General features: G+C 37.7%; 1 protein-coding gene across 30 annotated transcripts in view; it reads right to left on the bottom strand.

The window, feature by feature from the left end:
* Positions 1–12,007, bottom strand: part of ABI3BP (ABI family member 3 binding protein) — a 168,547-nt gene extending 156,540 nt beyond the window's left edge. For all 30 annotated transcript variants that reach the window (XM_049824783.1, XM_049824779.1, XM_049824771.1 and 27 more), the window contains exon 1: positions 11,858–12,007. In XM_049824783.1, the coding sequence (XP_049680740.1) occupies positions 11,858–11,936 (79 nt within the window). In that variant the 5' untranslated portion in view covers positions 11,937–12,007. The remainder of the gene's footprint in view (positions 1–11,857) is intronic.
* Positions 12,008–14,828: the final 2,821 nt, after the last annotated feature.

Raw genomic sequence — 14,828 nt, forward strand, 5'->3', positions numbered from 1 at the left:
TAGTTTATCATGCGAGAACAGCAAAATATCTCAGTAAGGGCAAGAAAGAGCATCCAGGAAACTGCAAGATGTTCAGCCTAACCTTGGTCACCAGGAACAGACGGTCACACCTATGCACATGACGAATGTGATTCGGAACAGCCAGCACAAACTTACCAAGGCCAGACTGTGTCTGACCAACCCTGCTGCCTTCTGTAAGTCACTGTATTACTGGCTTTGCATACAAGGGGAAAGTAGTGAATGTCATTTACTTCGACTTTGACACAATCTCCGCAGGTATCCAGCCAGCCAAACTGGAGAAATGCAGACTGGATGGGAAGATTACAAGGCAGATGGAAAACTGGGCTCAAAGAATAGCAGTCAGTGGTTAAAAGTACAAAGTCCCCATTGATAGTCTTTCTGGCTCTCAAGCAATATCCACAGTAATTCCTAAATTCACTTCAGTGAGGGAGAATGCTTTGCAATTTGTGTACACTTGGGAAAGAACTTGGATTAGGCAAATAAAAGAGAAGTTGTATATAATGATCTGCTTTCAAATTGAAGGGAGACAAACTAGACTGAGACAACCATGCAGAAACAGGTACCATTAAGCTACCCTGCTAAATCATCTTTACAGAATGGCAGTGCAATTAGAGACAGACACTGCTGCACTCCTGGTGCATCGGTGAGTTTGAATGGTTTGTTCTTCTGTCAAGATTTAATATTAAAGTAAACACACCCATGCTCATCTCATGAGGACAGTCCAGTCCCTGCTTGAGTTCACAGGTTCTCCAAAAATCAAATGAAAGGTATCTAAAATAAGATATCCTTAAACAGAAACAAGTATTTAATCAGAAGGTAATGTAATAATCTATTTCTACCAGAAACATCTCAAACCAGACAAGTACAATCTGTTCATCACATATGTAGGGACCATGCCCATGACAGCATAAGACATTTAACAATTCTTAAATGTATGCAAGCTTCTAAGAATGTACTTCATACCTTACTACTGTCTAATGGGATTTAATTTCTATTTATAAATCCGCCATTATGCTGTGTAGAGTTGAAACAGGTCTTTTTAAAATAATATGTATCAAGAGATGAAAATTGAATGGGATCATCCCTTCTCTGAAGTCACGATAGCTTTCCACTTCCAACATTGCAACCATCATATGATCACACAAAGTATCTGAGTTCTCTGCTCAAAATCTTCTAAAATCCATACAGGACTTCAAATAGTACAAGAATTAATAGCTTTGGATGTGCACTTGGCAAGGGTGCTTGCAATATTCTGTGCTTTAACTTTGGAATGAGTTCCCCACTTTTCAGAGGCAGACAGCTGATAAAGCAATTAAATATCTGAAGAATACATAAGATTTCTTAGGTGTTGCTGTATATCACATGGTAAACTGAGAAAGAATAAGCAAACTTTACCAGTTAACAAAACCAGTAATAAATATGAAATGTTGTTATGCTTTGAGAACTGCAATTTGGCCTTGTCAATGCATTCAAGTCTATCAGCAAAGCTCTTAACTGGTCATTCCCTTTCAGTTTAGAAAGCTATAAACACCAAAAAAAAAAAAAAAAAAATTAAAAAAAAAATAAAAAAAATCTCAGCGTTTCCAACAGAGCAGTCAAAATAAAGTGGTTTCACTTATGTTCTTGGTCTCCAAATTGAACATTCTCACACATGTCTATGACACTAGCTGGATACAGCCGAGTCCTGCAAGGGTTGATTCCAACTGCATATGGCTTTTTCAGCTGGAAAATGTATCTCATCTTGCACCATTAGATGAGATGGATCTCAAGACTGATGAGCTGGCTTCTTATTAAAAAAAAAAGTAACAGATTAAGAAAAATCACAGATGACCCTTTTTATCTTCTTCTATATTGTTCCACATTCTGAGTTTCTAGAGATCAAAGGAAAGCTGCTACAGTTCAAGCAAATGTCTTAAGAAGCAACAGACTTCCAGTAAGTCTTTAATTAAACAGTGTGAAAATAGAAACCACTAATAAGATAAATACTTGATGATTTTAGGAAGTAACATGGAATTCCAAAATTTGGCAGGAATTCTTTTTTTCAGCATTATGAATACCTTGTGAAGCAGAGGCATTGTTAACTGAAGAAAACTGAAATATGAAGTAAACTGTTCTAAATCAATGGATTAGAGGGAAAAAATGGAAAAGAAATTAATTTATAGTAAGTATAGAACAAGTTAAAAAAAAAAAGCTATGTGTATGATCAAGGGAGTACTAAGATAAGTCACAAGTACTTGTTTTTGCTACTAACAGTGCGTTTCATCTGTTCTCCCATCTATTTCCCTTCCTACCCAGGACATGGCAGACTATATAGAGTTTACATTCTCTGACTGTATTTCCAAATTCTATATCCATTACACTACCTGCTCCGTTTTCACCATATTGCCTTTTATCTACAGAGATGAAAGCAAGCAGCAGGGAATAATCTCTATTTCTAACTCATCTTTCTATGTCCATATTTACTTTTCTTTTTTTTTAATGCTCCATCCAGTGTTTTATTGAGAGAAAAAGAAAAATGCCAATAAAGAAAACACTACAGCTACACAAAAGGAAGGCTTATGCTAATTTTGGGGCAGGATAGGGGCCTGTACACCTATGCACAGACCCATCAGCCTGGCAGTCTGTGTATGACTGACTTTGCATTTTCACTTGTACTTCACTCAGGCATGTGTCCAATTGTTCGTGGAGAATTTATGGTATGTAGAAAGTTATGTCTCTCTCATCACTGATCTTGTAACTCAGTGTGCAGTAGATTACATTAATTCCTAAGGAATGTTCTCTGACTTAAGAGTATATTAAGCACATAAACATTGCTTCATGACTTCAGTGAGTTTTAAAATGAGATGGTCTTTCCTGTGCCAGTTTTGTTTGACAAATGTTTTAACACTACAAAAGCAAATTAATAGAAAAAAAAAAAATCTGGAAAAGACAGGTCATGGAAAACAACATCACAACGCCTGAGATTTCTACACTGAAATAGGGCATAAACAAGAGTATCTATTTCCTTTGGGTGGTGGAGCATCTGTAATTTTTCTTCAGCCTTAATACTATGAACAACCTTACATTCCCTCCAAATAAATATACTAATAGCATATGATGTCCATTGGTAATTTCTGTAAGTATTTCCAAGTGTAAAGGGAACACAATAAACATCTGTTACATTATTGAGAAACTTTGCTTTCTAGAATTCATTACTGCATGTTAACAACATACTAATGCTTCTATCAACTGCTATTTGATCATGTTACTAAAACTGTGAGAATACAGGGGGATTGATAAAAGCATACAAGTTTAAAACATGGAAGACAAAATCATTTTTGACGCAAAGCATTCACCAAAAATTAACTAGATCCCACAATGATTTTCTTTGTGTCTGCCTCTGCATGCTAGAGTCTGTGTGAAATCACCCTAATGACTTTACTTGCATGCAAGTTTAGTCTAAGTATAAATCTTCCACTAGAGCAAAAAAATCACAAAATCTGTCCAAAATTCAAAACAAGTTCTTTAGCTCAAAAAGTTTCCACAGTGTTTCAATCCTTTAAAAATCTTATTTACGAAGTTTATACAAAAAACTTGATGAATCAACCACTGCACCACCACTGAGTCACAGAAGAATTATCATCTACTAAAGAGCACTGAATAATTAACATGAGCAGGGAGACATTTTTATTATAATTGCCAGATTTTGCCTTCCTCAATTAAAAAAAAAAAAGAAAAAAAGGCAGGAAGAAATGCTGAAGAGATGCAGTATTTATGCTTGTGATTTTGTCATAGCATAGCTAAAAGATGGTTCTCATCAGTAAGGGAGCAAATAATGGATTACCAATGCAGAGCAATTTCATAGTTGTGTTCACAACCATAAATAGCTGTTAATGAGCTTTATGATGAAGGAGACCTACTGATTCCAGCTGAACGTGCAGCCCTCTCACTTTTACCTGAGACAGCTCTTCATCAAACTAAGAGAATTCACGGTTCTCAAACCTGACCACAGCCATTTCCCCAAGTGTGTAACAAGCTATGCTTCAGCGTACACTGTGCTATAAATAAAAACTGTGCCCTGCCATTTAATCCAACTTCAGTGTTTGCGTGAGCCACAGATAATGGAACTCTGCCAAAATTCCCAGGTCAGAAAATACAGTTTTCTTCTTACTTTTTGTATCCCAAAGCTCAATTTCTTATCAACTTTCATAGTATTGCGCCCATTCCTTTATTTTAAGCATATGCTTCTGCATGTTGTTCAGACACACTGATATTTAAAAAGAAAAGTGATAAGTGATAAGGTCTGAAGTCTTGCATTTTTCTCACTGTATGTATTTTTCTTGTTCATGTAGAGGCTTGAACTGTGATAATGAGGGAATCAAAACTGCCAGAAAAATGTTTTCACTTCGAAGTCAGAAAACAACCTTCTGGGACATTTCAGGTTTACATATTTGTATTTTTGAACCAATCACCATTTTATTTGTTTTAAAATGATTCCAGACTTTTACATCATAGAAAGAAAAATTAAAGTAATATAAAGCAGAGGCAAGCAGCTGACAAAAGGAGAAAACATTTTTCCCTGCACAAGTTCAAAAATAATGTTATCCCACATACACTGCCAGTCCTCTCAAATTGGCCAGGTTCCCAAAGTATTAATTATGTAAACTCATATCAAGCACTCTGTAGCCATTTATAGATTCATCAACTAATGCCATGACTGCTGGTGATAGAAAAGAATATTACAATTGCTTACTGCTTTACTGAACCATGCATTTCCTGAGCAGATTTCAAGAATAATGCAGAAAACTTAGAACTACACAAAAATGCAGAAATAACCCTACAGAGGAAATTCCATCACACTTTGAGAATCCATTTTGCCACTGACTCTCCAGCTTGAATGATAGCACTGAATTACAATCCCTTATGAAGTACGGACAGTAACACTCTACTGTTAGCAGCACCACACACACATATAAAATAAATAAAAAAAAAAAAATCAAATCACACACAGAGGTTTAGTTACTTCATTATGTTGGGTTTTACTAAGTGGATTTATTCACATGGAGCCCTGCTACCTTGACACATTTGTTCAAGGTAAACAGGATTTGCGTAAAAACCATGGCTACAATTAGCCTAAGAAAAAAATTGTGGATTCACTTGCCTTACTTACTTTTCTTCCAGGAAACACTCTAATTAATATTAAATCATGGATTTAATGAGTGGTGGATCTCAGCAACAACTCTAAAGTATTTTACAAAACAGAGGTTAGTTTTTTTCCACCAACCTCTGAACAAGTACAGCAAACGCTCCCCTCCAGAGTGGGAGAAGACCAGCTTTCTTGTAATAAAAAAGCATTCCCTACCACCTGCCTTTAGATCTAGTATCTCCAGTAGCTAGCACCTCAACTCTTTACCAGCATTTTATTTAGCAGCTCTGAAGTGGTGAAAACTCTGGGCTGATATTCTTAATGTGAACATCCTTACGTAACCTCGCCTGGGTATCTGCACATTCTGATCTCATCACTTTGGTTAAGCGATGAGTGCAAAAACATTAAATTCTGGTGACCATAATTACAATCACAACTTCATCAACAGCAGACGTTCACTTGGTGGTTCACCACTTGACCTGCTTTTTCTTCACCTTGATATGATGCACACTGGTTTGCTCAAGTGGGGAGGCTTAGAGTTGATTTAGCCAGAGTATAATGGAATATGATTGGTATGTTTTGAGGGACAGCTGTGCTGGGAAACTTGGCCAAGGCCTTGCCCACACAAAGGTTTGATTCATGATGCTGCCAGTAGTCATTTTCACAACACTATCCTCATAGCAAAATAAGACAAATTTGTATTTCGTAAAGCAAACTTGTATTAGATACATGTTGGCCTGTACTATAGAAAACCCAATTTCTAACTAAGGGCATTTGAATTTAGGCCTGTCAGGCAAGCTTGGGCGGCATTTGGCCTGCTTCCAGCTGCCCTCTTCCACTTGGAAGCAAACTACAGACTGGGCTGTTTTGCTAATGGCACCTGCCTTTCAGGCCACTGCCTTTCCAGAACACTAATACCTGCCTCTTCACACTGAGATTTAATATGACATTTTTGCACAATCCATGCCAGTGGGTAAGTCTGAAACCATATCCTGCAAAAGGCAGTAGTCAAGAACACTCCACAGCAACAAATTTATCCTGCTTACCAACAATTTCAAGTCTGCACTTGAATTTCCCCAAGGAAAAGAAATCCACTGGGAGCTGTATGAACAGTTCTGACTATGGCAGGTCACTGCTAGCCATTTTTTCCCCCTGGAGCAGAGTGAGCTTTCTGTTTGCACACGCAACGTGTAGTACACACCTGGTAAGTCCAAACACTCCAAAGAAGCCTCAGACCCATTGACCATTCACAGTACCGCCAGTCAATAGATATACAGACTATACTATCCATATACAGGTCTGGCCAAAAAGCAGGAGTAGGATTTAGCCTATAGCTCTCCCCTCAAGTGAGTTATGTAGCTTGTCCTGCTGGCACGGCTAGATACAAAAGATTATATGGAACAGGACTGAAAAATAATATTCAGAAAGAGATACTTGGGAACATTAAAATTAAAATGAAGAGGTGGAAGGTTATACAGATTACCCAGCAGTGAGATCATTTTAGAGGCGTTCACATGCTATGGAATTTAATCCTGGCAGAATCCACCCATATGTATCATCACACTGTCACACCACTGCCCATGCCAGTATAAAAATGGAATTCTGGTATTACAGATTATCTTTGAACTCGGAAGCCTGACACTCAATACTGGGTTTTGATATGTTTTTGTGCAATCCTAGGACACAACTGTCTGCATGATGAGATAACTTTGATTAAATGAGCTGCTATAATGGCAGCATTCTTACAGGTTGGTTACATTTTCAGCAAAGAAGGAGCCAAATTTGCCATGACACATCTGACTGAAAACCCTAGCCACTCAATTACACCAGAAAAAGGATCCCTTTGTCATTTCTCATAGGACTTCCTTGTAATTTATGTGCCACTAAACGTAAGAGAAGTATTTCACACAAATCAAATTAATTTTGCACTTCTCTTTCTAGACACCATAAAAAAAAAAATTGAAGTTCAATAGTTTAGTCCAAACTGGCCCTCCTTCATTAGAATATGGGTTTTAAAGGTTAATGAGTTGTGTATTTTGGAAAATAGTTCCCAGAAAGATGTTTTGTAAACCATGGAGAAAGTAACATATAAACCACATGTCATTTCACTCCTTTTGTGATATTTTGATATGCCAGCTTCATTATATGCTCAAAAAACCCAACTCGCAGGAGACTTCTTCCTGTCTCACAATTTCTACCCTGCTATCCTACAGCTACCAAAGGGGTGCCTGGGGTGGGGGGCAGGTAGGGGCGGGGACAAAAGCTTAGAGATTAAGGTTTGGCTGTTGCAGTATAGTGACTGTGATACATTGAAATAACTCAACATTGTTTTAACTGCTTGACACCAGTAAGTGAAAACACATGCCGAGTTTAACCTCTGGTTAGTAAGAAGTATTACATAACATAGCACAGCCAGCAAATTTAGCTAAGAATAAAATTAGTCCATTCCTTTCACAAATGTCAATGGTAAATTTGGAATTATACTGTAAATACAGTGCTCACTCTCAAAGGGATGTCAGTTATAATTACCATAAGTACAAATCTTAGCTAGCGGTTATCTACAATATTTTCTAACAATTCTGTACACTTACCAAACAAAAAAAACCCCTTGAAGTAGAACTATTATTTTTCCCACTTATCCCCACAGTTGACAACTGTAGAAACAAGAAAGTTTTGGATCTGGTTTTCCCTACATAAGTCTGTAAATCAGGCTCTTTCACATGATCCCATAAGGAATGTCAAGTCTGTACTCTCTTTCCCTAAGAAGGCAGCAACCACAAAGAAGGTGAATTAAGGTTTCCTGAGCCCTTTCTGGAAAGCAGAACAGGACAGGCCCGAATCCTGGAAAGTAGAACAACAATGGGCCTGAATTCCAATCTACCTGATGACTAACTCAAATAGTAGGAAAACCACAGAGGTCAGAAACATGGCGGGGGGACGACACACCAAACCAACAACAAAAAAAACCCAACGAAAACAGAAAAAAAAAATCAGACTCTTCTTTTTAAAAACTTCATAAAAGTCTAAGTATATAAGAAGGGATCAACCACTAATTCTTTTCAGCTCTAAGAAAGAAAAACAGAACATGAAGATACACAAAAGCCATCAGAAGCAGGGATTATAGTGAAAAAGTCAATTTCTATGCACATCTATGTTGTAACTGGAAAGTCAACTGGCAAAATCGAAAACATGAAACACTGTTTTACCAAACACTAAGAACTTGTTCCACAACTGTTGCCTTCAACAACATTTGTATCAGGTCCAGCTGGAAAGATGCCAGTGAAACACAGTTTGCAGGGCAATACAATCTTGTGGATTATGTCCTGTAACTTGTTTATTCTTGATTCTGTGGCTTTGCTTTTCCCTCTCCCTCTCAGATTCAGGATGCTCTTCTTACCAACTCCTACTCTAAAGACATGACTTTTTTTGTCTGTACTCAACTCCTGTCCAGAGAGACAACGCTGCATTCTTCAAGGATGGAATGTTTCTGTTACACAGAACCATAAAAATTAGAGAAAGTATGACAAGTTATAACTCTGACACCTATGCATTGCAACTGTTTCCTGCCATCATTAAAATATTTCAAGTACTACAGTGCTGAGCTGAATAATTTTGTGTTGGATGGCACTGGTGTAGTGGCATAAGGAAAGAGACAAAAGGACGTGGAAAATGTCCGAGTCTCTCTTCTTTCTGATGAAAAAGCAAGCTTTAGCAGCTGGACATAGTTGAAGGGACAGTGGCTTAAATACTGTCCAATATAAACTGGATAAAAGACCACCCCTAATCATACCGTATCTCCTGCCCTGCTGTTCTGTGACCCCTCACATAGTCTCCATAGGCAGTGACTACAGAATTTTCTTAGCAGCTGATCCCTGAAACAAACTCATGAAACACAAACATAATTGTAAAAAAGGCATTGCCTCCACAGTAAAACACAATACCAGCCAACCTTCCCTTTCCAATTACACTGCCTTTATTTATGTCTGTAAAATCTTTATGTGGAAAGAGTCTCAATTATGACGCAGCTTATAACTGCCTCATCACTTCTCCTTTACTACAGTAAATGTGACAAAGAACTGCAAAAGAAAGGGTGTTCACCTGTGCTTAGGACACTACACTAGGACCAGTTATAAGTAGAGGCCTATTTTCTATACAGGCAAAACTATTATAATGCAGGACACATAGAAGTAGCATGAAGTTTCCATTGGAAATTTTAACTGATATTTCCCTGATTTTGAATACTTGAGTCACATTGGTAGCATTTCCATATTATTCTTCCAACAGTGCCTTAATTTTTGAAGTAAAAATAATTAAAGAATCTGTAAAAGAACACTCTTTTGAGAACAGCAATAACATTTTCTTTGTCATTCTAGTCAAACACATACTTGTGGAGGTGAAAGTATAAAAATATATGTGAAAAGGGAGTCATGTGTGTTCCAGCCTCCTGAACAGCATATTTGCACACAATCTCTCAAACAGCTCTGGAAGTCACTGACATCCAAAGGGCGTACTGGCACCGTTCCTTTGCAGCTGCAGGAGGCAAGATGTTCTTTCCACCTTGTACCACCGAAAGGAAATCCCAGCCCACGAGACCAGGGATCAGTGTGTTTCACCTCCTGGAGAGAAGACTTGAGCACTAGAATTCCAAAGCAGTAGTAAGAATGGCAAGATTTACACTGAGAACCTGTTCACAGAAGTGCCTGCATCACTAACCAAGTGAGTTTGGCTAGATTGTTCTCCCCCAAGTTATGAAATTGATTCCACTGTTCCCCATAGAGCAGGAGTGACTCTGGAGCCCCAGTTACATAGTTTGTGACTTGAAGAGCGCAGAAGTCACAGGAATTTAAGCTTGCTTAGCAGGGCAGAGTAGCCCTCTTAACAGAATACTAACACTACATATCCTCATTTTAAAAATACTTTAAGATCAAAATGTATCCCTTGCTTATGAAAAAATTCTGTACTCCCTGTCAAACAAGTGTTGTAGAAAAAGACAATCCTTTGAACATTTCCAAATAACAGATAGGTACTAATACACTTGATTTTTTAAATGCAGTCCAATGTAAATAATAACCTGAGAGGCAGCTGCAAACAAAAGAATTACACTCATGTTTCAACACTGCAATGTGAGAATCTTTAAAGAGCTATTTCACTGAAAAGAAATGAAGTCTCCACCTGCAGCTTTAGGCATTTGGCAAACAGAACTTCACTTCTGCAATGCTATTTTAGGACAGGGAAAAATGCATCCCCGAGTTAATCTCCCACTGACTGCAGTGGATCAGTAGCTTTGTCTGAATTTCACAGTCAACATAAATTTACAGCCATTATTCTATGGTAATGAGCAGAAAGTCCAGTGAAACCATTTAAAAAGACAAGCACTAGAAAAGTTCCTTCCCTCAAAGTAGGCAATACATACAAGGTTCCTCTCTGTTCAACATAATCCTCCCCTATGAAAACTGCTACAATAGTTTACTTATAGATTGGTTTTTTGATAAATCTATGGTATTGCAGTCTGTTTGACCTGAACAACTGCATATCTATCTGTTACTCAGAGACTACACATTGCCCCCTATTAGCAGTATGCAGAAAACTCCACAGTGGCTCCAGAAGATGAACTTAAAAGAAAGCCACTTCCAAAAGAACATCACCGGCGGAAGAGTGAGGGTGAGAAACCTTTAAAAAAAGTCTCTTGGGGAGGGGTGGGGGGTGAAAAAAATCACCTCTTCTCCCCAAAATACTTTTAGGTTTCCCATCTATGAAACAAAATATCCTAGGAAGTCCTCACACTGCTGATTCCTTAATAAACATTCTCATAAAGAACTAAATCACAGCTTCCTTTCTAAATGTTACTCGTTGCAAGAGACTGTAGATGTAAAAAGCATTACAAAGCACAGTGGACACAGGCAAGCACTTCTACAAAGTGAGAGCAATACGTGCAGTACAGAAACAGTTGTTAAAGTGCTGTTTTAATGCCAAGGTACTACAAAGCGGATTACAATCTAGATACAGAAATATTATTTTCATTTTAAGCTATGACTGTTCTTCCTGCAGTAATAAAATACTTGTAAAATGCCAATGTTACATGGGTCACATTAGCAAGGAAAAGAAGAGATCCCTGCCAGCTTTGCAAATCTACTGTATTTCCAGACTCCAGGAGAAAGGAATAGTTAAACAAATATTCACACTGGTTTGGAGGGGTTTTTTGTTCTTGTGAAAATTTTAATAAATCATATTTCTCTCCCTCAAAGTGCATACAACCTGACTTAGAAAAGTAAATTCTTATTGATTTGTTAAGGATGGATATAAAGGGAAAGCATAAAAGTTCTTTCCAGACAGAACTTAAATCTTCCACCAACAACACAGGGTGCTTCTAAGTCACATTTTCTTTAAGATCTTAAAGAACAAACTTGCATAATGCTCTCTAAATCATTATAAAATCATTAAATACAGTTACTTGGTTTCATGGGACTTCTCACTAGAGTCACAAGACACCATGAAAACATTTGAGCTTGTTTTATTCAAGAGCTTTAAAGTTACTCTCTTGTACCTGGACCTTGCCCTGTTGACTGATCTTCTTTCATCTTTTCCATTATCTTTAATCATTCCTAACATGTTGAAAGCGAATTTCCATGGCAAAATGCAAGCATTAAAAAACAAAAAGCCCCACAACAGAAAAACAAACAAAAAACCCAGAAAGTTGTCATAGCTACTTGCCTCTTGGCAATTTCTGAGCATTTCCCAGGTTTAGTGCAATATATCCACAGAAAAGGAGAAAGACCAATCTTGACATCATGGTCACAAACCCGACCTTGCACTGGGAATGATTCTGACAGGTATCACACAAAAGTACTGCAGCTGCATTTAAGTGAACTGTTCTCTCTGTGACAAGAGGCAGCAACACTTTGACACAAGCTTAGTTTACACAGTGGGAGGAGACAGGATGACATCATTCACTCCCACTGGAAAAGGAGAATTAGCATTAAAAAAAAATAAAAAGATTATCAGACTCCCCCTACAATAATCTTCTGGGGTTTGTAACAAGCTCTTTCCACCACTCAGGATAATAGATTACCATTTGATCACTTAAATTTCATGCAAATGAAACCAGGAGTATCAAAACTTCTATTATCTGAAAACTCATCTGAGAGACATTTTCACTGTTTTATCCAAGAAAACTGGATTTAAAATGCATAAATAACACTAGCAGTACTCGGAAAACTGTTTGCTATATTGAACTCAGTATTTTTGCAATCTCAAGATTTTGCTTAAGATTTATTCGGGCTAGGTGTGGCTTTCATCCAGGCAAAATAAATACTAGTTCCATTTGACATGACATTATAAACAGGTATGATAAATATTTATTCAGCAAAAGATCTGTGTTTGAAAAAAATAAATGTAATTTTTTTCACTTGTATCTGATTTTGGCGATTTAAAAATATTTTCTATTTTCCCCTTTCATATATGTCCGGTGAGTCAGTGGGCACAATGCAGACTGAAAGCTCTTCAGTATGCTCAGTCTGTTCCTACTTGCCACTGGCCTGGACCTGACATGGTCCTACTTTCATAGAGTGTTCTATAAGCAGAGAAAAATCACAGCATTACTGCCTGGGCTGGATAGAAACAAAGTAGTTTAAAATAAAAGGGCAATATATTAAAGCACACAAGAACATTTCTTAAGAAACAGATTAGTACTGTATTTAAAAGACCCCATGTACTCCGTACTTCAGGAAGAACTTCAAAAAAGAAGCTAACAGTAATGGTCCTAAAGACAAAACTAAGAAATTTCAAGCTCTTCTAATCAGTATGGACAGCACACAGCTGTAACAAAAACAGTTTGACAATAGAAATGTTTGCCAGCCTGATCACACCCTCTTAATTCTGACATAAGAAAACTTTTTTCTGATCCACAAACTCAAATCTGGGAATAGCAAGTTGGAAGTCAGTATCATAGCCAGACCCCCCAAAATCCCCAAACACTATTATCTTAAGGATCTTTGGGAGGATTCAGATCCTGAATATGAACACTATGAACAGATAAAGGCAACAGGTACAATTTGGATGATATGGAAAGATGTTTAAAAGGGCATACAGTTGGACAGGAGTCTCCCAAAACACCGACCACTGACCTGATGGCAAAAGACTTTCAAACAACCGAAAGCCAGATACACAGAGCAAATGTGCCATTCTCCTTTTTTTTTGGTTGAAATACTATTTTCAACAATGCCCCAGAAAGCACATTCTATTTTTTCCTCTTCAAAATTAAAAATAAGAAATCGATCTTTTGATGGAGTAGTCTCTCAGGAGAAGTAATAGGAAAAATTACTTCTTGGTCACACACAGCTGTTTTCGTATTACTGTAAAGTGGACTCTACTAGTTTGACTCATGGCAAATTCACTCTCCTCTTAAAGATCACACAACACCTTTCAACAAAATATACTAAAACCAACTTATATTCAGAAAAATCTCAGTGAAACATATTAGTTATTTGGCTACCTAACAAAATGGGTTTTATCCCCTCTCTTAGAGATAAACATACTCCCATTCCTGCTTTCACAACCACTTGCTTCTCTGCTGCCAGTGCATTATTCAAACACTTCTTTGCTGTTTGGTATGCCATAGAGACATTTAATGTGTCCCTTGAAACCCCAGCAGACATCTAGGTCCCCTTCCCTCTGATCATTCCTGTAGAAAACAGCTCTGCTCAGCCTAGGCTTCAAAAACCCCCAAAATTAGGCATTTCCTTGCTTCATCAGGGGCAGTTTTGGTTCAATAAACAGATGGAAGTGTAAATTTCTGTCAAATATATGCCAGGAGTCCAAAAATCAGTAATATAATATTCTCTTACACTTTACCACAATATGCTCCCCCCATCTGCATCATCTACATGATCAGTGATTTTGCCCACTTATTTTCTTACAGGACTGATCTTTCCTAGGAAACCTCTGTTATATGAAAACTGAAAAAACACACCAGCTTCTGCTTTCCTTTTTCCCAAATCCTTCTGCTATTCACTGGATGCTGACAACTGCACTGAAAAACCAAACAAGGGAACAGAAGGGAGTTCCTGGGACTTCAAGCACTATCTTGCACTGCTGGATACTTCCGTAATTCTGTTCAGGTATCAGATTTCTCCTCTTGTTGGAGGGCTGCTCCACAATCTCCATTTAAACAGATACAGCATCTGGTTTCAGTTCACAGAAATAAAAACTGTATGTCACACTTCACAGCAGAAATTACCTAACCCAGAAGTTCCTCAGGTTTCTCTCATCCGCACAAACCTGAAATTATATTACCCATCCTCTGATCCCGCAGAAAGAAAAGATTAAACAAAGAAGATCGTTTTGTGTTGTTATACCTTTAGCATAAAAGGCAAGAAAAACAAGGTAAGTGCAGTTACAAAAAGTCTCAAACAGATCAAATTTGTTCAGGAAAAGTCAAAACCTCTGATCCCCTAATGACTCCTCCTCTTCAGCACCAAATTAATGCTTAAGTAACAAAGTCAAGTACTCAAAAGTTTGCTTGCTTACCTCAACTTCAACTGAGTCTCTCTGGGGTAGATCTCAAAAACAGAGATTCCAACGAGATGCTATCACAACTAGTCTGGGAGTGTAACAGAGCTTTTCTAGTTCTATTTTAATAGTTCCCAGACCAGCAAGTACAGTGAAAACAAGAGTATGGGAAGGA

This window comes from Accipiter gentilis, chromosome 21 (genome assembly GCF_929443795.1).
Source record: "Accipiter gentilis chromosome 21, bAccGen1.1, whole genome shotgun sequence".
Lineage (NCBI taxonomy): Eukaryota > Metazoa > Chordata > Aves > Accipitriformes > Accipitridae > Astur > Astur gentilis.